General features: G+C 24.0%; 3 protein-coding genes across 3 annotated transcripts in view; all 3 read left to right on the forward strand.

The window, feature by feature from the left end:
- Positions 1–322: 322 nt before the first annotated feature.
- LOC127288430 (general odorant-binding protein 69a-like) lies at positions 323–1798 on the forward strand. Its single transcript, XM_051315864.1, has 6 exons — positions 323–365; positions 586–673; positions 751–808; positions 940–1134; positions 1232–1296; positions 1627–1798. The coding sequence occupies exons 2-6, from the start codon at positions 608–610 to the stop codon at positions 1657–1659; spliced, it is 417 nt and encodes a 138-aa protein (XP_051171821.1). The 5' UTR covers positions 323–365; positions 586–607; the 3' UTR covers positions 1660–1798.
- A 128-nt stretch (positions 1799–1926) lies between these two features.
- On the forward strand, positions 1927–4156 carry LOC127288429 (facilitated trehalose transporter Tret1-like). Its single transcript, XM_051315862.1, has 5 exons — positions 1927–2288; positions 2376–2623; positions 2726–3124; positions 3194–3485; positions 3762–4156. Exons 1-5 carry the CDS (start codon positions 2243–2245, stop codon positions 4136–4138), a joined length of 1362 nt encoding a protein of 453 aa, XP_051171819.1. The 5' UTR covers positions 1927–2242; the 3' UTR covers positions 4139–4156.
- An 8825-nt stretch (positions 4157–12981) lies between these two features.
- LOC127288411 (uncharacterized) overlaps positions 12982–26186 on the forward strand; it is a 34237-nt gene continuing 21032 nt past the window's right edge. The window contains exon 1 of the mRNA XM_051315827.1: positions 12982–13120. Within this exon, the coding sequence (XP_051171784.1) occupies positions 12982–13120 (139 nt within the window). The remainder of the gene's footprint in view (positions 13121–26186) is intronic.

The following is a 26186-nucleotide window of genomic DNA, read 5'->3' on the forward strand; positions in this document are numbered from 1 at the left end:
TTAGCGGAATTTAATACATTTTATCCATAAATCATTTTATAGATATTTTATCGAAAAAAATATTTTTCCCTTTTTCCTAAATTGAAAATATTCAATTTTATTTAAGAGTTTTTTTTCTGGCTTATTTTTTGCTATAGTCTAAATTAGCAGTTGGCGATTTAGAAACCCATACTAATTGGATTTTAATCAATAAGAGAAACAGGTTCAATCGATTTCATTTTTATTTAATCGACAACAATCATTCAAAATTAAGATTAAATTTGAAAATAAATTCGTGATATAGGTAAAGTTAATTGATTTTTCATTATTCATCTTTTGGTTCTCTTAACAACATGTTAGTTATTTCTTATTATATTTAAAATTTGGTGAGTTTTTAATTAGATACATTGTTTAAAAATATAATGATTCTTCATAATTACGTATATAAATTGTACAATTTTCTAGACAATTGTAATTATTATTTTTATTATACATTTTTTTTTTGGAATTTGTCTCGAAATTTTCGTTTATCTAAAAATTCTTTCAAAAAAAATTTCTATTAGGATTGTTATGTAAAAAAATTAATTGTTTAATCATTGCTTTTAGCGATAAAATAACATTGGATTTGATGATTTTTAATTTTCTCTTCGATTTTAATATGAAGAATATTATTCTGATTATTTCAATTTGCCTCGTAAGTTTCATATTTTCTTCCAAGGTTATTTTTTGAGATGCATTTTTCCATCGCATATTTTCTTCATGTTTTTACAGATTTCTGTTAATGCCAATACATTAAGAAAGTGTAGAAAAGAAACAGGCGTTTCTTCTGGTGAGCTCAATTATTTATTGTTTAATTTTATTTCAATTTTCTTTCTATTATTATTTATTAAATACATTTTATTTATTTCGTTTTTTATTTAAAAAAAAGTTCTTTGATTAAAAAAAAAAAAATAATTTCAGAATCCTTGAAAAAATTAAGAGCTGGTGACTTTAATGTTGAGGATCGAAATTTAAAGTGTTATTTACGTTGTGTTTTAATTAAACATCGCGTTCTTAACGAAAAGAATGTAATAAATCTTGGCAAAGTTTTGAAATTTTTCCCTCAAAACTCTCAGGCTCGAGTGCGAAGTAATTTTGATAAATGCAAAGTCATTAGTAAGTCATAATTTCAAAAAAATAAAATTATTTCAATTAAATTATTATTATTTAATATAATTATTATGATTAAAATAAAAATTTATTATTTCTATAGCTGGCAAAGATAAATGTGATAAAATCTTTCAAGTAGCAAAATGTTTCTTTAAATTAGAACCGGAAGTGAGTAAACATTTTTGAAAGTAAATAGTATAATATTTGGAATTATTAAAATTTTAATACGAAACTGAAGTACGCAACGTTTATGATAAACGATTTTTAAAGAAATAATTTTTTAAAATGAAAAATTCTATAATTTTTTGCCAAAAAAATAATTTTTTTATAATTTTTTGATTAATGAAAACTACTAGAAATATTTTTTAGGCAAAAAATTATAGAATTTTTCATTTTAAAAAATTATTTCTTTAAAAATCGTTTATCATAAACGTTGCGTACTTCAGCTTCGTAATTTTAATCACGTAATAATTTATTAATTTTCGTTTCTTTTTATAGATCCTGAAAACAGTATCTTCTGTGTTGGTTTAAATTTTCATAAAATTTGAATTTCGTTAATAAAATGAAATAACTAAAATTCATGAGCATAAAAATACTATTGAAATTTTTTTTTTTTCTTTTTTATTGTCATTTGATTTATATTTTGTTGCCAATGAGACAATAAATCCGCGGGAAAATTAAATTTTAATCCCAATTCGATACTTTTGTTTTATTTACGTATTTATACATGAAACAAGAGGATTATATATATATAGGTATATTATAAATTGTCGAGTATGTATTTATTTAACAAAATGATATATTAAAATTATTATTCTCAATTGTATTACGTGTCATCGAATAATCTCTATATATGTGAATTTGAGAAAAAAAAGGAGGTGATGACTGGCTTTGTTTGACAAATGGTAAACATACACGAACCTCTCTCTCCTGGAAGATCGATAAAAAATTTTTTCATAGTGTGATGTTGATTAATTAGTAATTATTCCATTTTTGTTTTCACGTTGGAAAAAAAGTAACGACTTCTAATTAATGACGTTTTAATTTAAAAAAAAAGCGAACTATTTCTGTTTCATTGTGAAGATAAATTGACGGAATTTATTCAAATTGAGAAATGTCAGTTAAAATGAGGTTAAAGCAATATTTTGGTGCATTGTTAGGTATGATTTATTCTTAATTCTCGTTCGATTAATTAATGAATTAATTATCACACAAAAGTGTTAATTGATTTAATTTTTAATTAAAAGCTTCTTTTGGCGGTTTTGCTCTTGGAGTGTCGATAGCTTGGAATTCGAGCGTTAGTTATCAATTAAATGACACAGGTGCTACCATCTTCGAAATAGGATTTATTGGATTCATCTTAAACATTGGAGCTTGCTTTGGATCTATATGTGCTCCATTTATTTTGAAAATATTTGGTTTCACAAATGGAATGTTTCTAATGGTTCCTCTATTTTTAATTGGTTGGTCATTTATTTCCTTTTCGCGTACAAAAGTAAGTTTTGATTTTTTTCATTTTATCATATTGATTAAATATAAATTAAAATAGAATATTTTTTATTTTATTAATTTTATAATTTTTAATTTTATAATTTAGATTATTTATATGTTGATTGGTCGATTAATTTGTGGGATTTGCGGTGGAATTTTGTGTGTTCTTACTCCAATTTATATAGGAGAAATAGCCGATAAGGAAATTCGTAATCGTCTACTAACATTTTTGCATTTATTAATTAATTGTGGTATCATGTATGCTTTTGTGATTGATTATTTCATGGAGGAACATAAAATAATTTGGCAATATAGTCTCATTTGTTCAATTTCATGTGCACCAATTGCGTTTATAATTTTTTTGCCAGAAAGTTCATTTTATTATTTAACAAAAAATGATGAGATAATGGCGAAAAAATCACTACAAAGATATAGAAATAATTTCGATGATTTTAGCGAAGAATTAGAGGAACTTAAAAGTCTTGCTACTATTTATAAATCCAAGGCATGTATTTATATAAATAATTATATTATTTTTTTCTTTTTCTTGATATTTATATATCTTCCATCTTAGGTGTCAAGTTCAATATTTAAAAATATAAAAGTTTGGCGCTCCTTTTCTGCAACTATTGTTTCAATCTTAACTCATCAATTTAGTTTGATTAATGTCATAATTTTCTACGCATTTTCAATATTTGAATTGAAATATCCAAGTGGAGATTTTGATACGAATGAAACGATTCTCATTATCGGCAGTGTTCAAATAGCTGCCAGTGTTTTGGCCATAATTTTGATTGATTTGATTGGCAGGAGAAAATTGTTGATATTTTCATCGATGTTTATGGGAATTTTTCTTGCTTTACTAGGTATTATAAATGCTAGATATTCTATTTTATTATTTTTTTTTATTTTTTAATTTTTTCGATTATTTTGAAATTTTTATTTTTCTTTTTTGTAAAAATTAAAATTTTTTATTTTTGTCGAAATATTGAATACTATTTTCCACTAAAGAAAAAACATTTTTAAATCTTAAATTTAAATTAGAATATTTAAATTTATAATAAAGACTAAGTTCTAATTTTTGTTTATAAAATTAACAAATATATTTCAAAGAATTTTTTATAATATTTATAAAATTGCAGGTTGGTTTATGAAACTTCAAAAAGAAAATATTGAATATAGTGATAAATATTATTGGGTACCATTGACATGTATATGTCTTTATTTTGCATCATTTAATTGTGGAATTGGTCCATTGGCATGGACACTTCATGCAGATTCATTTCCAGTTGAAATGAAATTAATTGGTTCAAGTGTTGTTGTTTTTTTAAGTTGGTCCATGTCCTTGATAGCAATTTTAATATTGTACATGTTAATTGTATTTTATGATGCAGTCACAACTGTTTTCATATTTGCATCATTCTCTTGGATTGGTTCCATATTTTTATTTTTTCTCATTCGTGAAACTAAGGGAAAAAGTCTCGCAAATATTCAACTTGAATTTGGCTTTACAAACTAATTTGCAAATCAAATGTTTATATATCTATAATTAAATCAAAAATTATACTTGATTATTCATAATTAGATACTTTTTCTCATTTGCAAGTGTATCTGATATTTTCAAAAAAAATATTTTTTACATAATTCTTTTTTTTTTATGATGATAATTCGAAATAAATTTATAAATGATTTATGGATAATGTTAATGAAAATAATTAGTAACTTAACAATTAAATAATGATAATAAAAAAAATAATAAAATAAGTATAATAAATAATATTAATAATTTAATAATTAAAATATTAAATGTATATTTTAATATTTAAGAATTAAAATTGAGTAATTGAAATTATAATTAATTTTTTGATTAATTAAAATAAGTAAAAAATTTAAATAGTTAAACAATTTTTAATGAAAAAAAAAAACAAAACAGGGTTAAAAAATTGAAATCAGAAAATTATGAATTCATTTATTGAGTAACTGTCAACTGTAAAAATTTGTTTACAAGTTTCTAATTTTTTGAAAAAATTCTAAGTTTTAAAATTGACATTTAATTGAACTTAATAATTCAATAAATAATATAAATAATAAAAAATATAATATATAAAAAATAAATATAAAAAGAATAAAATAATAATAAATATAAAAAGAATAAAATAATAATAAATAAATAATTCAATAAAGTTTTAGACGTTTATAAATTTTCATCATGTGTGATCATTGCGCGTAAGTTTTTACAATTTACTTTAATTTCACATTTGATTTTTGAATATATTCTAATTAATTTTATTTTTATTTAGAAAAGTAACAAAACAAAAGGATTATTCTGGCCACGTGACATGCAAATGTGAACAGTAAGTTTAATATTTTTTTTTTAAATAAAATTTATAAAAGAAAAAAAAATTTGATATTTATAATTAATTTTAAATAAATGATGTATTTTCATATGCAAAAATAATTTTATTTGTAAAATTAATTTTATAGAATATTTCTATTTTTTTTATTACAGTCCGGAAAAGAAAATAGAGGAAAGAAAGGATGCTGGAGGATGCTGTGGCAGAAAGTAGGACTATGAATTTTCTTCTTTATTACAAATATAGTTTTTAGTGTCTAATGTTTTCTGTAACTATATTTTCTTTATTTTCTATATTTTCTTTACTCATTTTGATTTCGATAATATTTAGTATAAATTTTCTTCACATTTAGCAGAAAAATTATATTTCTCTTGAACAGTAAAAGTAACTAAATTATAGAAAAATAAAACTTCATACTTTATTTTTGCATATTTAAATATTTCATTATAATAAATTATTATTACAATAAATATTTATCAATAATAAATATTATAATAATAATAAATAATAATAATAATAATAAATATAATAATAATAAAAAATAAATAATATATTAATATATATTTATTGTATTTATTATTATATTATAAATAAATGTAATATAAAATATAGCTTATATAATGATTTAAATTAGTTTCAAAAATTGTATATATTCGTAAAGAAAATGAAATCTAAGAGTTATTGTCAATGAATTATTACGAGCGATAAATTTCTGATTTTCAGGAAACATCGTCGCGTTTCTTCGGGAAATGAGAATCGGTTAGCGGTCATATATATGAGATACAATATATATATATAGTCAATTTCATCATTTCAATCCATATGAATACAATATTCTTATGAGCCACATTTTTCACAAATTTTTTTTCTTGATAACTTCTTTGTGTGACTTTCAAAATTCTATTCTTTTTGAATTTTCAAAAATTTGGAAAATTAATTTTATTTCCTATTTCATCAAAATTTAATTAATTTCTATTTTTTAACATCAAAACCCAAAATTTTGTTATACAAATTTAATTTATTTTCGTTTGATTAGATCCATTTTTGCACTGAAAAAAAAAAAATTTATTTGGTTCAAATACTCGATTATTTGACTATTATCAAATAAATATTTATTTGTATCAAATAATTATTATTTGAGTCAATTAAATGATATTTGTTTCAAATACAAAAGTTATTGGTTCAAATACAATTTATTTAATTCAAATAAAAATTATTTGGTTCAAATAAATATTTATTTAATAATTCTCATTTGAATCAAATAAATTTTTTTTCAGTGTGTCAATTTGGATTGTTTTTCAATTATCAAATTTTTCATACGTTGTTTTTTTTTTTGGAGTAGAAAATTGTGAATTTATGTGAGGATTTTTAGAAAATATTTTTCTAAGGAAAATATAAAGTGATTTTATATAGGTCTTTTGGAAAATGAAGTGAATTCATTGGCATATGTAATCCGAGGCGCGCATTATTATGCATATGAGCATGTATCAATGACATGCTTGATGGATGGCACCTATCTTCCATATTTAGGTAGAGTGTATATGCATTTGGTAATTTCTCTTGCCTATTACCTTGTCCTGAATTGCTATGACAATACTCCCCGTTTCCGGAAAGAGGTTGCCTCATTGTGGCTTCTATCCTTGTTATCTCTCTCTCTCTCTCCCTCTCTATTTCTCTCTCTCTCTCTCTCGTCTCTCTTCTTTATGAACTGTTTAAATACTCGTTAAAATATTTGAATCAAGTGCAAAAAAATATCGAGAAACGATCTTCTAATTGAATTATAGTAGGTAATTAAATTAATTAGTCGATATAACTGCCTCGTTTTTATATAATTTTAGGAGATAAGAGTTATTGGAAACATTAAAAGAAAGGTAGAAATATAAAGAAAGAACTCGAGAATATTTTAATAAGTTAAAAAGCTTTTTCTTTAACTTCAACTTTGGGTGCAATTTATTGTGCAATGTTGTCTCAGTGAATCTCGAGTGGATTAAAAAATTCATTATTTTTTGTAAAAAATGGATTTTTTTTGTTGAAAATAATTAATAGGGAAGAGTAGATTAATATTTCAATAATATGTATGATTATATACTTGATAAAACCCTTCTGGCAAAATTATCACCTAACCATGTATAATATAATTTTGTCCTTGTAACCACCGCAGGGTCATTTTGAGTGTCGTGTAAAATCATATCATGATACGCGAAATATATATATTATACACAAAGTTAGAATTGAAAGCTTTCCTATAAATTTACAATTATAGAGAAAAAATATATTTAGCTCAAAATTTTTTTTAAGACAAATATATTTTTTATTTAATTTATATCTTTTTTAATTAATAAATATAATTTTTCTATTTAGATTTTTTTACATATTAAAATATTTATAAATATTTTTTTTTAGAGTTAAGGAGTCATTAGGTGGAGGTGCTTGTCCACCGACGTGTTGTAAGAATGGAAGATCTAATTCTTCTCAGTCGAAGAAAGAATCAAGAGGTGGATGCTGTAGAGATAGGAAATGAAATCGGAAAATATAAACCTCATTTATTGTCGCTGTGAATTTTTTTTTTTTAACTCTGGCTGACGATAACAACTGCTCTGATAAAATAAAATTTGACCGATCATATTTTTACGACTTTTTTTTTATGCTATTTTTATATTTAAAATGATACATATATATATTTTTTTTCTTCAAAATAAAAAAAATCTTTATAAATTGCATACGATTTGCATAACAATTTTATGTTGTTTTTTTTAAAGGCATATTCTTGAAAATTCACAATCGAAAATATTTTTTTTTTTTCAAAGTTCTTTGTATACATAATTTTTTTACGTTTCATGAAAATTTTTTGCATTTCATTTTTATTGAAATGAAATACAAAAAGAAGTTATTTTTTATATTACATAGAAACTACTATTTTTTTTTATATTTTATAAAGCAAAGAATAATTGAGGGAAAACAAATTGATGTTAATTGTTGTTATTATTGTTGCTGCAATTTTGTGCTTTAAAGTGGCTGTATTTTTTTTTATTAATGTGACATAGTTATTGTTGGCATTATTGTTGATTTCGTTTTTGCTACTTTATGTTCCATTTTATTTTAGTTCTTCTTATTTTTTATTTTATTTTTCATTTTTTATTTCTTTGTTAACAAATTAAAATATTTGTTAATTGTAATAGATAAATGTTTTTTAAATTTTCTTACAATATTTGTAGAAAAGTATTTTTATACCTTTGGTTATGAAAAGTTATATATATCCATTATGGAAAGTTTCATGAAATACGTATATAAAGATTAAAATTATTAGTTTCTTGACTGCAGTCATAAACTCAGCAATGGAGTTATTCTTCTTATATTCTCAGTTTCTTTAGCTTAAAAGTCTTTATTGCTATACTTACGCATGGTTGAGAGAATCCAAAATGAAAAAAAAAAAAATTTTTGATATTTCAAAGTAAACTAATCGAATATTTATTTTTTTTATATTTAATTATTATAATTATTTTAGAATTTTACGATTTAAATAATAAAAATATTTGTTTGCGTGAATTTTTCTATTTTCAGTTAGTTAAAATAATTTACAGACACAAAAATTATATTTGAAGATTATTATACTGCCGTACGAAATAAAAACTTACTTAACTCATATTTTCGTGAAACCGAGAAAATGATGAAAGACTGTTTGTCTTAAAAAACCTAATATAATATAAATAATTCTTTAATCTAACTTCACTTTCTAGGTAAATAAATAGAGTTCTTTCTAAATCCGTTGTCAAAAATTGATTATTTAAACAAATTATATTAAATAATTGAGATAAGTGTTTTTTTACACAAGCAAAACTTAGTTAACTCGAGTTAAGGAGTGCTTTCCGAAAAGGTAGGCGAGTTCGAGCCGCCGCTCAGAAGTAAAAACTCACCTAACTCAAGCTAGCACGCGAGGTGGGGGAATAAATACACATTATAAAAAATTTGTTTTTGAGTTAAATTTTATTCTGATTGTGATTAACAAAGATTATTTTTATTATTTTTAATTTATATATTTTTTTATTATTTTATTATTTATTAATATTTTTTTAAAAATTAAATTTTAATCAACATGTTTCAGTATAAAATTTATTACAATTAAAAATGTGTAGAAGGATTGTATGAAAAAACGGCGTTATTAGTGGAAAAACATTGATTATATTTGCTTATAATATTCAAATAACTTACAACAGCTGTTTATAATTACTACAACAGTCTTTATATAATAATCAACAGTAAAAAACTATTAATTAAACTTTTTAAAAGTAAAAAAAATCAAAGAAAATTTTGTATTTTTTTCGTTTTTTTTTTCACTTATTCACTTATTTATTTTTTTCTAAAGTAAACTTTTTCTAAAAAGCCGGTGCATTATTTGCAAGAATAACAAACCGGCATGATCATAGCACGCGAGATTCCGAACCAACCCGACGAGAAACCGAAGTTAAACGATGTTGAGTTGAGGAGTTTGCTTTCGAAACACAGGGTCTAGCTCACGCCACTTTTCGAAATAAATACTCACTTAACTCGAGTTAAGGTTTTCGTTTCGAAACTATGCATGAAATTCGACTACGTTTTTGACAGCAAAAATACTCAACTCGAGTTGACTGAGTTTTTGTTTCTTATATCATGCTCGAGCTACGACTTTCGGACTCCTTAACTCGAGTTAGCATACTTTTTATGTAGTATTTCTTCATTTTCTGGGTTTTCGACAATTTTTTATAATTATTTTTTTGCAATAAATAATTAAATAAAAATTTTTTAATAATACCATCAGACGCGTTTTTTTATTACGAATCCATTGATACCAAAAACTCATTTTTCGCCAAAATATGAGTTAACTAAGTTTTTACTTCGTACGGCAGTATAATGTTATCTACTTTTCTCAATAATTTCGAAAATCCCTAAATACTAAATTTTCTCTGTGGGCTGCAGTTGACATTATTACAAGTACCAGAAAAGCTTTCCCGAATACAATTGATTTATCGACAAATGAAATTGAATGTAGACATTCTAAATTTTCGATTTAGTGTCCGATTTTCCGCTTGACACACTTCTTTTGCAGAGTAGAAAAAATATTTAATAGAAATCATGTATCTTTCCATGGATACTTAGATTATTTATCGTTGACAAAGTTTTAAAATTTAGTATTTTTTCATTTTTTAAATAAAATTAATTTCTTTCGAAACAATTTAATTCTGGCTCCTTAAGAATAAAACAATTCTTTTTGTAAAAAAGAAAAAATTTAAAAATAGGAAGGAAATTTAGAGTGTGTGTGTGTGTTTTTTTTCATTCTTTGCACCTTGTTATACGTAGGTAGTTTCCTGCGGTAACTGTAAGTAAAATTGAACAATTTATCCCTGACTTCTCTCTTGAAACTTATTAAAGTACCTAAAGTGATGTGGAACTCAGGTGCCAATTAAACGAGCAACGAAGTATAGTCGTTGGTAGAAGGTATAATGGCTTATGTCACTGAGAAACATTGCTTTAACTAGAACATGCATAGTTAGTCGAAAATAAGAGAAATTGAACTTAGAGGAGCTTGTCTCAAGTTGAATCCCTTGATGTCTGCCAAAACAAGTTTCTGCGGCAAATCAATTGACATCAAATACACGTAAATGTTTCCGTATCCCTTTGCCATTATTCTACTAAGCCGCATATGTTCATATCAAATTGCAAATATTTTTTAATTGAAAAAAAAAAAATTCTATTACAATCCTTTTATGACAAAAAAATTTATTTAATTCGAAAATTCGGTTATTGACTATTTTCAAATAAATATTTACAAAATAATTTTTATTTGAATTAAATTTTATTGGCGCCTAAAGTTTCTGTATTTAAAACCAAGTCAAAAAAGTTCTATAGAATTTCACTAGAATGATTCTATAGAAACATTCTACATAAATTCTAGTGAATATTCTATAGAATTTCTACATGAATTCAGTAAACTCTAATTTTTAAACAAAAAAGGGACATAAATTCTATAGCTGATTGCTATAAATTATGTTAAACAATTTTATTTTTCTTAAAGGTTAATGTTTTTTTCCTAAGATTCTGAAACTTTTTTTTGGTTATTACAGATTTTATATTTCTAATCAAAATCCATTGAAAATGGTTTTAAAAATATTAAATTGCAACCACAAATTTTGCTGTTTCTGTAAAATTAACCATTTCCAACTTACAGCCACTTGAAAATGACGATGGGTGGCACCTACCCAGTATGAGACCTCCGCTTTCGAAAAAAAAGTTGTGACATTGAGGGGTAATTAAAAAAGTTCCTTGGAAAAATTGTTTAAAAAGACAATTGGATATATGTATGATTATACGCATTGATCTTTAAGAAAAATAAAATTGTTCAACATAATCACTGCGATATTAGCCAGAAAATAGCCAGAAAATTCATGTTATTATTTAAGAATTTTTATTTAAGAATTAGATTTTAATAGAATTTATATAGAAATTCTATAGAACCGTTCTAGTGAAACTCTATAGAATATTCACTAGAATTTATGTAGAGTGATTCTATAGAATCATTCTAGTGAAATTCTATAGAACTTTTTTGACTAACAAATAGAATTTTATTAATATAATAATTTAATATAAACAGATATTTATATGCTAATGTAATCAATATTATTTGAATCAAATTTATTTTTCACTGTATAATAATATGACGTTTATTAAAACTTTTGTGGTAAATTTAAAAAATCCGAAATTTTTTTTAGTCTCTCAAAATTTGTTTAGAATCTCCATTGGTAAAAGATCTGATTTTGTAGAAATTAATAAAACTTTAACCGAACTGATTTTTGTCCTTGATTGATAATTAATTAAAAAATACTAATTTATAAGCGACAATTATTGTAGAGAAAATAAATGAAATGGGTATAGACAAAAAAAAAAAAATGCGATTAAGATTGGCGCGATTTCATTGAGTGGAGTTAATTAAATTGGAATATACAAAGAATTTTTTAATTGGTTCGATAATTTTGTTTAATTGAAAAAATTCAATTTGCATGTTTAAATTAATTATACATAGATAGAAATATCTAAATAAAAATAACAAAAAACTTAGTTTTTATTTTTTAAAATCATATTTTTGGTAATTGAAAATTACTGTTTAATAAAAACATTTATTTTATTAAAGAACAAAATAAAAATCGAAAATAATTTTTTTAAACAAAGAAAATTATAATTTTAAAACAGTTTTTTTAAAAAAAAAAAAGTTTTTTTTTCCATAATTATTTTTTCACGATTGCCCCTTTACTTTCAATTAATGAACTTGAAAAAAAAAAAAAAAATTCGCTGTGTAATACACTTGTAGTGATTTTTTTCAAATATGCTCCAATGGAATTTATTGAAGCACTGTGTTTTATTCAAAGTAAAATCCAATAATTCACAATCACTTTTTTTTCCCCATCACACATGTACTCTTGTGTCAGCCTTGTTACATAAAAAAAAAAAAAAAAAAAAAAACCCAGAGTGTTAGTTTGAGTGAAAGCAGTGAAGCCGGCTTTTGTATATAACATCAGGGATTTTTATAATGCACGATGAACGATAAACTTTGACCTTGAAAAACGATTGATGCTATTATTAATTCTTTCCGATGGCCTACGGAAGAAGAAATTAGTCAGGTGATATTAATTTAATTGAAAGCAAAAGTGTAAAATAATATAAAAGAAACAAAACAATAAATAATAAACGTAAATGAATAGAAGGTAGGGGGGAGGGAGATGAGTAACAAATTTTGCGTAACGTTTGTTACATATTTGTTGTTGCGCGGGAAAAGTCAAGATTTACGTCAATTAAAACTTGCACGTGAAATATTATGAAGGATGCGAACACAAAACGCAGTGATTCATTTTATTATTATTATTATTTTTAATAAGTGGGGATGAAAAATACAACGTGAAACTTGTGGCTAGCGAAGAGGGAGAAGGAGGAAAGTTTTGAGGGTTGGAAGAAAAAAAAGGGGAGGGAGAGAGGGAAAGATATGAAAAGCACCTCTTGCTGCCGTGAGAAAAGGAGCTTTACGCGCAAGCGCCTCGAAATTCCGAGCTTTTCGGGCCACGCGGTGGCGACAGTTCTCTCTCAAACCGCGAAACTCCCGCCGGCGCCGTTCTCGATCCGAGGTGTGATTACAATATTTCTTCTTCTTCTTCTTCTTGTTCTTCTTTTGTTTAGAAAAAAAGATTTTATTTTTCTTAAATTTCTCCCTCTGTTTGCATTTTTTATTGTTTTTTTTTTATTCTAAATTTTCTAATTTGAAAATTTTGCAATAATGCGCAAGTTTTTTTTTAGTGTTCTCAGGCAAATTTTTCTTTTTCAAAATTAAAAATTTTTTTTTATTTATCAATAGAGGATTGGCAGTTATTGTCAAAAAATTGTAGTGAATGTTTCTTTCAATAATATGAGAGGAAATTGAATTTGTTTTAAAGTTAGGAATAATAATAAAATTAAAAAATAATTTTAAAGCAGAAATTATAGTTCTAAACTATGAGTCATAATAATAATAATAATAACAGAAGTAATAATAAGTAATAAAATAATATTTATAATAATAATAATAATAGTAATAATAATAGTAATAATAATAGTAATAATAATAATAATAGTAATATAGATAAAAATAATAATTTTTTAAAAGCAGCAAAAGTTATAACTATTTTATAGTAAGTATTTTTATGAATTAAATCCTTTTTTTTTTTTGCTACTGTTTGAAAAAATAGTTTTAAATTGTAAAGAAAAAAAAAATTTAACTTGAATTAAAAACAAATTTTTTTGAAAATTTTTTGTTTGAATGGAAAAATACCTCTTGTTATTAATAGAGAAGATATAAAAATAAATTTATATGGGAAAAATCTTTCTTTTTTTATATAAATTCCATACAATAGCAATTTTATAAATAGAGTTATCAGTGAAAAGATAAAAATCAAATTTTTCTCCCTTCTGCAAAACATTGATTTCATAACAATGTTTTTCTCTGTGTTTGCACAAATTTAGTTTTTTCAATTTTTTTCACGTTAAGGGTTTTAATTGTTCATTGAAGAGAAAATTAAATAAAAACTTTTAATAAATTGTCGAAACCATTAAGAAAAAATAAATACTAAAAAAAAAAATAAAAATAAAAATTATTAAAATATAGAGAAAATTAAATAACAAAAAAATTTTAAGGAAAATTAAATAATATTTTTTTAAAAAAAAGTAAAATACAAAAAAAAATTGAGTGAAATATTTTTTAAAATGGAAGAAAAAATAATTTTAATCGAATGGATTAGAAAATAAATGGTAGAATCTATTTTCGAAAATCGGTAATTACAATGTGTTTTCTAAATTATTGCTATATTATTTCGTGTGTTCTAAGTTAATGACTTTGAACATTAATTAATAAAGCATTGCTCACTAATGAAAGTGGGGCAATTATTGGGATCAAAACGAAATATTCGATGATGTCACGTACAGATTTTACGTAGGCAAACTAAATTTATTTCTAACATTGTATATGACAATAAATATAAAATATTCTTTCAAATATAATCTATTAGAATTAATAGAATTTTTTTTAGATATCAATTTTATAAAATAGTTAATAAAATTAATTTCTCTAAATGATAATTAAAACATTAATAAAAAAAAAAAAACAATTAAAAGTATATCAAAAAAAAAAAAATTTTTTAAACAAAAAAGAAAACGGTAAAAATAAATTAAATAGACTATTTGGATTTTGTTTTAAAAACAGAATTCATTTAAATAATGAGATTAATTAATTAATAAAAATTAGAAATATTTTCTTTTGATTTTAAATAATGAAAATAATAATTTTTATATACAAGAAAGTTATATTAATTTTAAATATATTGTTTTTAAGAATATTTTTATAAGAGGATTATAACATCGATATATAATAATTAATTAAAGTTATCAGTAATGATGCTAAATATTGTTGGTACAGTGATGATCAATGACGATAATTCAAGATCATCGGTTAATTATCGGCATAATAATGAGCGTTAACTCGAGAAGGCCATCTAAACATGATGCTTTATTTCCTGACCAATTTGGATACAAGAGTTAATTATTATAAGATTTTTTTTATACTACCATTATAGGGCTTTTTTTAATTGTAAATAATTTTTTTTTACACTTATTTTATAAAATTTGTTTATAATATTTAATTGAAATTAATAATTGAAAATGTGGATTGCAAGTTTGTTTAAACAATAGCATTATTATTATTATTATTATTATTATTATTATTATTATTTTACTTTATAAAAAAAAATCGAAAAATAAAAAAATATTTTGTATAAAAAATAGAATTGATATAAAGGATAAAAGGTGAAATATAAAATTAATTTTTTTTTTGTGCTACGCAAAGATGCAGGGAAGAATACCATATGGTAAAAAGTGGAGTTTGTGGATCGAGAAAAGGGTCATAAAGGACTACTATTTATATGACGTTAGGAGAGGTAGTTTAGGGTCGTTTTACAATCAGTCGTTACATGAAATGAGTAAAGTGAACTTATAAAACAGATTTTCCGACTTCCATTAGTCTTCTTCCGTACATTTAATACAAGATATGCAAATTGCCTTATATACCATATATGGGGACAAATGCTTTTATATACGCAGTAAAAATCCATAATCTACCCGTGAAGGATTTATTTCCATTGTTAACTATATGTATATATATATATAAAATCTAGTCTCATTTTTTAACAGTATCTTTTAATATTTTAATCTTTAAAAAAAAATTCTACTTTCCTGATTGAATTCTTTTTTGATTAGAACTTGGGAAAGTGAAAAACGTGTGATTTACGGGCAATACTTGATCTCTTATATATCGTGATTGACTTTATGTGAAATGACCCTTTTTAGATGAGACGTATATATATATATATATATATATATATATATATATATATATATATATGGAATCGAGCAATTCCCAAGGGAATATAGGCTTCACCGTTAAAGAGTCGTGCAACAAAAAAATAATTCCCCAATTCGTTAATTAATGAAAATTTAATTTTATCTTCTTTATTTTTAAATGATTTTTTTTTGTCATTTTAATTTAATATTGAAAATTGATTTTTGACTATTAAATATTTGTATATATATATAAAAGGTGTAATAACGTTATATTAAAAGGCGGAAAATTCCCCTTTTTTTAGTAATGGATTGAAGTATTTTTTTTTTCTTTTATTCTTTCGTTTCTTCATTATATATATATATAAAAGAAGTGTATAATTTGAAATTTAATTATAGAAATGGAGTGGCGAATATTATTTTTTCATTTTTAAATTCCGTTAAAACATAGTGCAATTTCCGCTCGAAATAAACTATCGATCACCGAAAAATAATAGGTAAAGTGATTCAGCAGTTTGACTATGGTTTGAGTTGCCCTGCTTTTTCCCTAGTTTCCAATCGTGGCTCACTCCATTAAACAGACTTACCTCTCTTCGTATCTTGCTACTTAGTAACTATAAAAATAAGAAGAAAATAAAGATCTATATATATAGATCTTTATTTTTCTATATATATATATATACTTCGTTTGCTACAAAGATACCAATCAGGTTAAGAAGTAAAAAGAATGAAATTCATGGTTTCACTTTTGTTTAAAGTTTCTTAAAATGTCCAACAATAATATAAAACTATCACTTTTTTAAAATTAAATTAATTTTTGAACTAAATAAATTATTAAAAATTTTTTTAATTACAAATTTATTATTTTCCAACTTGGAAAGATTCCCCGAAAAGTGCCCCCTGGTGGTTCTATCAAAATTCCGCCGGAACTTCCAACGTAATTCCGTCGGAATTCCATCGGAGTTCCAAAGAATTTCCAATGGGATTACAACGGAATTACGTTGGAAGTTCCGGCGGAATTCCGACGGAATTAGAACTCTAAAAATTTTGAAAAAAATTAATCCGAATTCCGTCAGAATTGCGTCGGAATCCCATCGGAGTTCCAAAGAATTTCCGATGGGATTCCAACGGAATTACGTTGGAAGTTCCGGCGGAATTCTGACGGAATTAGAACTCTAAAAATGTTGAAAAAAATTAATCGGAATTCCGTTAGAAATGCGTCGGAATCACATCGGAAATTCTTTGGAACTCCGATGGAATTCCGACGGAATTACGTTGGAAGTTCCGGCGGAATTTTGATAGAACCTCCAGGGGGCACTTTCCGGGGAATCTTTCCAAGTGGGCTATTAATTAAAAGTTTAATTTCTAAAAGTTCAGGGTGTCTACTAGTCCTGGAAATGTCCTGGAATTTGAAAAAATGTCCTGGAATGTCCTTGAAAGTCCTGGAATTTTAATTTTTGTCCTTGAATTTTTTATATTTTGCTTTTAAAATTTCAAAAATTTCTAATTTTGTCAATCAAGTTAAAAAAAATTCATTAAATAAGTAAAAAATGAAAATTTACTTAAGTAATTAATTAATTTTTTAATAATTTCTGAAAACAATAGTTAAACTAAAATTATTTTATTCCTTAAAGTCATCCAATTTAATGTCCTGGAAAAATAAGAAATTTGTCCTGGAAAAGTCCTGGAATTGTAATTCAGATTTTTAGTACACACCCTGAAAGTTGAATTAAATAAAATTTTTAATTAAAAAAAAAAAATACTAGAAAATATGTATTCTTGGATTAATTTACTTTTTTTGGGGGTAATTTGTGTAAAGATTCAAAATGGATTAAGCGCATTGTATAATTTGTGGGGATAATAATAACTTGAAGATTAGTGAATGATTTTCCTTGATTAGTTTGATGGCATACACACGCGGGGATAGGAAAATATAGGAATAAAGGAAATTAGTAGGAATCAGAAGAGGGTGGATCTTAAAAGGACTATATAGAGAGTGCGTAAAGTCCTACTCGAAGAATGACTAAAAGCTCAAAGTTATATGTTCCTGTGGTAATATATTGCCTAGACGATTCCGTGGCGCCAACTTTCGTTTTGTTGTAATCTGACTTAAGAGAAAGAGACCAAAATTAGAAAAGATTCTAGAGAGAAAACAAAAAAAAAAGAAAGATAAATTTATTGAATAGAAAAATTTTATACAATTGTTGGAAAAAGCATTAAAATAATTATGAAAAGTAATTGTCAAAATTATAAATATAAAAGTAAAAAAATTTTATGTTTAAAAATAATTACAATTAAAATATCTTAAAAAACTGTTTTTAAATTAATTTAAAATTCTCCAATTTCCTTATAATTTTTATTTAACCAAATTTTCTTTTATAAAATTTCTATTCAATGAATTATTGAAATATTTGACATAAACATTTTTTGATGTGATTTTTAAAAGTAATCAAAAATTTTCTCTTGATAATTTCTGATCAAAAAAAAATTTTTTTTCTGATTTTAAAATTCGTGTTAAAAAAAAAATCTACTATGAAATTATTAGTTGAATAAAAAAATTCTATGAAAAGAAAATATTCGGTTTAATAAAAATTCTATATTAAAAATTTATCTAAAGAGGAATTCGACATTACAAAATTTCGATGAATTGCAAATATTGACCAATGATTTTTAGGGCATATTCATGCGTCTCTAATTACAAATTCATTCTCTTCAAAGAGATTTTATTGAATGTAAAATATCAATAATTCCATTGAAGGCGGATACGTCAGCTAGTAATTATAATAATAAAAATAATAATAGTAATAATAATAGTGATAATAATAAAAATAAGAATAATTAAAAAAATAATAAAGTATAAAAAATAATATGTATAAATGATATAATCAATATTTGAGAATTAAAAATAAATTAAATATTTAAAAATTATATCCTTTCATGATTGATATGTGTGAAATATAAAAGATAAATTAAATAAAAATTCATGTTTCTCGTCGCAATACCGATTTCATCAGGTTTTAAATTTTTAAAAAATAAATTGTGACGAGAAACTTTTGAATTTTTATTCCCAAGATAATTTATATTTTACTGATATTAAAAATAAATTTCCAATTTTTTTTTTTTCTAGAGAAATTTTACACGTATTGTTTAATTCAAAAAAAAGAAAGAAAAATTTGTCTGGAATACTTTAAAGAGATGGGATTAAAAAATTCCTTTATAACATTTTTTTTTTTTTTTTTTCTATTTTCGATAGAAATTTAAGAAGTAGAAATTATTCAAAGAAAGCTAAGTTCACGAGATAAAGTGAAAAGACCTGTTCGTATTTAATTGTGAATCGTTAATTACTCTCTGTAGATTACTAAAAAGTCCGCCTGTGTCGTGTACGTTTGAAAAACTTTTTGACGTTTATAAATAGTGAAACGTTTTGCCTGGACATCATTTTAAAAGAACTATCATTCAAAATAAATATATATGGTAATTATTAACATACATCATGTTCTTAAAAAAAAGATAAAAAAATTTAATTCAAATAATTATCAAATAAATATTTCCTTGGACCAAATAAATTTTAAGTGAAATGAATTTTTATTTCTTTCAAATAAAAGTAATTTACTTCAAATAAAAATTATTTTTTTTTTTTACAAATAAATATTTATTTGATAATAAAGTAATCAATTATTTGCATCAAATAATTTTTTTGTCTATGCAATTAATTCGATAAAACAAAAATTAAATTAAAAAAATTTGATTAGGTAATTGTAGTGTTTTTTTTTTTTTAGAAAATTTGATCCATTTCGCTTTCTAATGGCATTTTTCTTTTTAGTATAAAAATTTGATATATATATTTTAAATATTCAACAGTTTTTCGCTAGAGCAATTTCAGTATTGAATACCAAATCAAGAGGGTTATCTGTAAATAAAATTGAAGAGCATTCGTGTATTTTTCGATATTCAAGCGAGTGGTTCACTAAACTCTATATGAGGTTCCAGTGATAGCAAATTTTTATAGACGCGATAAATTTAGTTTAAAAAAAAAATAAATTTTTTAATACAAATTCATTTTAATTCTCCATGGGCTAAAATAAATATTTATTTAACTATGAAACAAAATATATTTTTTTTCTGGATGCATTTTTATTTTTATTTTACTAAATAAATAATAATAATTATTATTATTATAAATAATAGTAATATTATATTATTATTATTATTATAAATAATAGAAATATTATATTATTATTTTTTTGTCGTCTGTATAAAAATGTTTTGAAGGAACAATTTGTCAGAGATCAGGAAAAGTTGTCTAAATTTCATATATATATATCCCAAGAACTTGAAAAATCTCAAGAATTTGGAGAGAACTGTTAAGAAATATAATATGTCAGAATTTTATCGATCTTCAAAAGACATGGACGGGAAACTGAACCCTGTCACTGATCTATTAGAGCAAACGAGTGAATCAGTTGTAAGTTTCCTCTTTCGTACATTCCACTTTATATATATAGAAAATTGTAGCAATCGAGGGAAAAGTGTCTTTTACACCCTTTAGCTGGAATTTCATTCTTTTTTTCCCAATTTTCACAAGCAAACAAAAAAAAAAAAAAAACAAACGTTCTTGACACAAAAAGAAAAATATTTCTACAAAAATCTGTATACTTTTCGTGTTTTAAAAAGGGAATGTGTAATAATCCGCGGTAACAATTATGTACTTGCCCTAACGAGCAATCAGGTTTAATTACACAGAGTGGAGAAACGAGAGCGAATTAAAATTCTTTTTTACATGAACACAATTAATAGCGTTTAAACTGCTGGGCGAATTAATTGCCAGGAAGCACGTCAAAGATTCATTCACAATTTTCCACATACAAAAGTCGTGTAAAACTTTTTTTTTTTTTCAAAGAATCATAAGTGGTTTGTTTTTTTTTCTTTGTTATATTAAAAAGAAGAATTTTTTTTCGTTTCTTTTTTTTTAATTAAATTTTTTTGCTATGACTACGAAAAAGTTTGCTGTGATAAACAATTTCATTCTTAATTTTCAAAAATGTACTGTCACAGGAAATTTTTTTGCCGTAGTAAACATTTTTTACACGTGCAAGCGCATCTATCAAAATATTAGTAATCACAGCTAAATTTTTTTGCTATGACAACGAGAAAGTTTGCTGTGATAAATAATTTTTTTAATGTTTAATAATTTATTGTTACGGAAAACTTTTTTGCCACAGCAAACTTTTTCTATGCGCGTGGGCGCATCTATTAAAATATTAGTAACCACAGCTAAATTTTTTGTTATGACAACGAAAAAGTTTTCTGTGATAAACAATTTCATTCTTAATTTTCAAAAATTATTAGCAAACATTTTCTACACGTGCAAGCGCATCTATCAAAATATTAGTAATCACAGCTAAATTTTTTTGCTATGACAACGAGAAAGTTTGCTGTGATAAATAATTTTTTTAATGTTTAATAATTTATTGTTACAGAAAACTTTTTTGCCACAGCAAACTTTTTCTATGCGCGTGGGCGCATCTATTTAAATATTAGTAACCACAGCTAAATTTTTTGTTATGACAACGAAAAAGTTTGCTGCGATAAACAATTTCATTCTTAATTTTTATTAATTTACTGTCACAGGAAATTTTTTTGCCGTAGCAAACATTTTCTACACGTGCAAGCGCATTTATCAAAATATTAGTAACCACAGCTAAATTTTTTGTTATGACAACGAAAAAGTTTGCTGTGATAAACAATTTCATTCTTAATTTTCAAAAATTATTAGCAAACATTTTCTACACGTGCAAGCGCATCTATCAAAATATTAGTAATCACAGCTAAATTTTTTTGCTATGACAAGGAGAAAGTTTGCTGTGATAAATAATTTTTTTAATGTTTAATAATTTATTGTTACAGAAAACTTTTTTGCCACAGCAAACTTTTTCTATGCGCGTGGGCGCATCTATTAAAATATTAGTAACCACAGCTAAATTTTTTGTTATGACAACGAAAAAGTTTGCTGCGATAAACAATTTCATTCTTAATTTTTATTAATTTACTGTCACAGGAAATTTTTTTGCCCTAGCAAACATTTTCTACACGTGCAAGCGCATTTATCAAAATATTAGTAATCACAGCTAAATTTTTTTGCTATGACAAGGAAAAAGTTTGCTGTGATAAATAATTTTTTTAATGTTTAATAATTTATTGTTACAGAAAACTTTTTTGCCACAGCAAACTTTTTCTATGCGCGTGGGCGCATCTATTTAAATATTAGTAACCACAGCTAAATTTTTTGTTATGACAACGAAAAAGTTTGCTGCGATAAACAATTTTATTCTTAATTTTCAAAAATTTACTGTCACAGGAAATTTTTTTGCCGTAGCAAACATTTTCTACACGTGCAAGCGCATCTATCAAAATATTAGTAAGCACAGCTAAATTTTTTTGCTATGACAACGAGAAAATTTGCTGTGATTGCGTTTAAACTGCTGGGCGAATTAATTGCCAGTAAGCACGTCAAAGATTCATTCACAATTTTCCACTTACAAAAATCGTGTAAAACTTTTTTTTTTTTTTTTTTTCAAAGAATCATAAGTGGTTTGTTTTTTTTTGTTATATTAAAAAGAAGAATTTTATTTCGTTTCTTTTTTTTTTAATTAAAAAGAAAAATAATATAATTTGGAGTATAATTAAAAATTATTTTTTTATTTATGATTGAAAAAGTGAATTTTTTTTTAAATGACGAAATTGGAATTTTGAATATTATTAAATTGATACAGTAGTGATAAAGATTAAGGTTAGTCAAACACCTCATGGAACACACCACCTAAATTTAGGTGGTGTTTCCTCTCTCGGCTCCATTTAGATTTTAGAAGCTTTCAGCTGTGCTTTGTAGAAACTTAGATATTAGTATGTGCTTCGAGACTTGCGAGTACACATAGGCGTACAGAAATATATAGTGAGAGAGAGAGAGAGAGGAAGTAGTTACATTCAAGCATTTACCTGGAAGACTGTATTTGATGTTCCATCAAACTGAAACAGCACACTATTTGATGAAATCATAGGTTCATATAGGGCTACATCCTGAGGAAGCAATCCTTCCCGGAGCTGCTTTAAATTTTCTACTTCGGATGCGAATGTCTAAAACTTTATTCAATTCATATTTGATCAAACTTTATAATCCCTTTGCTAACATTTTTTTTTTTTTTTTTTTCAAAATTTCTGATTCTCCTCTTCTTATTTTTTTCTCCCAGAAATTTGTTTTCTTATTTATGATTTATTTGGATTTTTTATTTTATTTATGATACATTAAAGTCTCATAAAATGCTTCGTATAATAATAAATATTCATTTTTTTTATTATAATTTATAGGGAAAATAATTTTCTGTAAAAAAATTACATTGCACTGAAAAAAAAATTTGACTCAATTGGTTACTTTATTATTAAATAAATGTTTCCTTGAACTAAATAATTATTATTTGAGATGGTATTTGTTTCAAATACAGTTTATTCGATTCAAATAAAAAATTGATTGGTTCAATATAAATATTTATTTGATAATAGTTAAGTAATCAAATAAATTTTTTTTCCAGTGTGAATGTAATTGTTAGTAGAATTTCGTCAGAAGGGATTTGATGATTGATCAATTTGGAGATAATTGAAAAAAAAAACGCTAAACAAAAATCTTGTGATTTGATCTATATTGTTACATGCGAATCGTAAATTTTTTTTTATCCTAACGAAAATAGTTGGAGACAAACGATTACCACCACTTACTTTTTGAGAGAGAGAGAGGGAGTATAAAATGCTACATACGAATTTACGAGGCTCGAGAGTTTTATTAGGGGTGCCAATTGAAAGATTGCACAAGATTGCTTTGATACGCGAATCAAATAAAGCGGATGTCGTTTGTCGAGTCTCCTTATCGCGCGCACAAGACCTGAATCGTGAATTGTATAAATATATTCAAGTTTCATCAACTTGAATAAATTTTTTTCGCTCTTTATTTTTTCTTATGTCGCTAATAATCACAAATGTTTACACTTCGTTTAGTGAAATTTATTATATATATATATAGAAATTTGTTTTAATTTGTTGAAATTTTAATAATTTTATTTCTATTTTTTTTTAGTTTTGGATTTCGAATTACATAGTTTCTTATTAAACAAATTCTTACTTAACAAAATTTTTAGATAATGAATTTTTATTTAGTAGAATTTTTATTTTACAAAATTTCTTTTTACCTAACGTTTTATTTAAAAGAATTTTAATTTAGCTGCATTTTCATTTAATTATTATTTTTCTCATTAAACAGAATTTTAAGTGATACGGATTTTTGAATGTCAAAATTTCTAATTTACCGAGTCCTCAGAATTTTTATTTACATAAATTCTTAAAACAACGAATCTTTATTTGTCCCAAATTTTAAATACAATCAACAGAAAGATTTCGGCGTGATTTTTAAAAATTTACCAATCAAAAAATTATCAAAAAAAAATCGTGATTGGTAAATTTTAAAATAGTGCCAAAATTTTTCTGTCTATTTATTTGGCTATTTATAATTTTGGATATATGAAAAATTGGCGTTTTAAGAATTTTATCAAATAACAATTTGTACCAATTAGGAATTGGGGAAATTAGAAATTTTAGCATTTAAAAATTCAAAGCACTTAAAATTTTATTAAATGAAAATTCTGTCAAATTAAAATTCGTTTAAATTAGAATTTTAAATAAAAATTTGTGTAAAAAGAAATTCTGTAAAATAAAAAATACCAAATAAAATTTGTTACCAAATTTGGTACCAATTTGGTACCAGTGAAAACTTCTACTGATTTTTTTAAAGTCATTTTTCACTAAAATTAGTGAAAATTTGTACTAATTATTTTATTATTTTATTATTTTTTTTTTAGTTTTGGATTTCGAATTACATAGTTTCTTTTTAAACAAATTCTTACTTAACAAAATTTTTAGATATTGAATTTTTATTTAGTAGAATTTTTATTTCACAAAATTTCTTTTTACCTAAATTTTTATTTAAAAGAATTCTAATTTAGCTGCATTTTCATTTAATTATTATTTTTCTCATTAAACAGAATTTTAAGTGATACAGATTTTTGAATGTCAAAATTTCTAATTTACCGAGTCCTCAGAATTTTTATTCACATAAATTCTTAAAACAACGAATCTTTATTTGTCCCCAATTTTAAATACAATCAGCAGAAAGATTCCGGCGCGATTTTTAAAATTTACCAAAATTTTGGTAAATTTTAAAATAGTGCCAAAATTTTTCTGTCTATTTATTTGGCTATTTGTAATTTTGGATATATGAAAAATTGGCGTTTTAAGAATTTTATCAAATAACAATTTGTACAAATTAGGAATTGGGGAAATTAGAAATTTTAACATTTAAAAATTTAAAGCACTTAAAATTTTATTAAATGAAAATTCTGTCAAATTAAAATTCGTTTAAATTAGAATTTTAAATAAAAAGTTGTGTAAAAAGAAATTCTGTAAAATAAAAAATAGCAAATAAAATTTGTTACCAATTTGGTACCAGTGAAAACTTCTACTAATTTTTTTAAAGTAATTTTTCACTAAAACTTTAGTAAAAATATATTACTAAAATAATATTTTACTAAAAAATTAGTGAAAATTTGTACTAATTTAAATTAGTGAACGAATGCTTACTAATTCAAAAGTGGATTTAAATTTTCAAAAAATTGACAAATTTCTATAAAATTTAACATACAGTACTTTTAGGGATCGATGATTATGAATTTAAAATCAGCTTCTAGAAATTCAAAAATGATCGTATTTTTAAAAATTATTACATATTTTATTATACTTTGAACAAGTTTTTATTAGTGAAAGTTTTTTAATGCCAGGGAAATGTCGCAGGATTTTTATTTTAGATATATATTAATAAATAAATAAGAAAAAAATACATTGAATTTAAATTTAGAAATGCTTTCAGTGTGATGCGCATATTTTTGCGTTCTAAAATTAATTTGTTTTCGTGTGGCTTTTAATATATATTTTATTATTGAAATTGTATGTATATATATATATATATATATATATATATATATACATGTATGACTGTAGTGGATTATGCATACTACTTGGCAAGAGAAAGGATATCCTATCTTTGATGAGGTTTATGGTTTCTCTGCATTGGACACGTAAGTGGGTTTAAGGCTGCCTTTAACAGCGAGATCCTAGTGCTTATTTTATAAGCCAGAGATTGTGGGAATCTAGTCAATAAAGCTTACGCACCAATATTATCAACAACTATATAATATATGTATATATATATATATATATATACGGATTTAG

The sequence above is a fragment of the Leptopilina boulardi genome, unplaced genomic scaffold, assembly GCF_019393585.1.
Source record: "Leptopilina boulardi isolate dan_hultmark-lab unplaced genomic scaffold, ZJU_Lbou_2.1 LbouV2_386, whole genome shotgun sequence".
Taxonomy (NCBI): Eukaryota; Metazoa; Arthropoda; class Insecta; order Hymenoptera; family Figitidae; genus Leptopilina; species Leptopilina boulardi.

Excerpts from the sequence above, each read along its gene's own strand:
- LOC127288429 (XM_051315862.1), top strand. The coding sequence starts at position 2,243 with ATGTCAGTTAAAATGAGGTTAAAGCAATATTTTGGTGCATTGTTAG. Across the intron at positions 2,289-2,375 it reads ATATTTTGGTGCATTGTTAG|CTTCTTTTGGCGGTTTTGCT; the intron begins GTATGATTTATT and ends TTTAATTAAAAG. Across the intron at positions 3,125-3,193 it reads CTACTATTTATAAATCCAAG|GTGTCAAGTTCAATATTTAA; the intron begins GCATGTATTTAT and ends CTTCCATCTTAG.
- LOC127288430 (XM_051315864.1), top strand. The coding sequence starts at position 608 with ATGATTTTTAATTTTCTCTTCGATTTTAATATGAAGAATATTATTCTG. Across the intron at positions 674-750 it reads TGATTATTTCAATTTGCCTC|ATTTCTGTTAATGCCAATAC; the intron begins GTAAGTTTCATA and ends ATGTTTTTACAG. Across the intron at positions 1,297-1,626 it reads TCTTTAAATTAGAACCGGAA|ATCCTGAAAACAGTATCTTC; the intron begins GTGAGTAAACAT and ends TTCTTTTTATAG.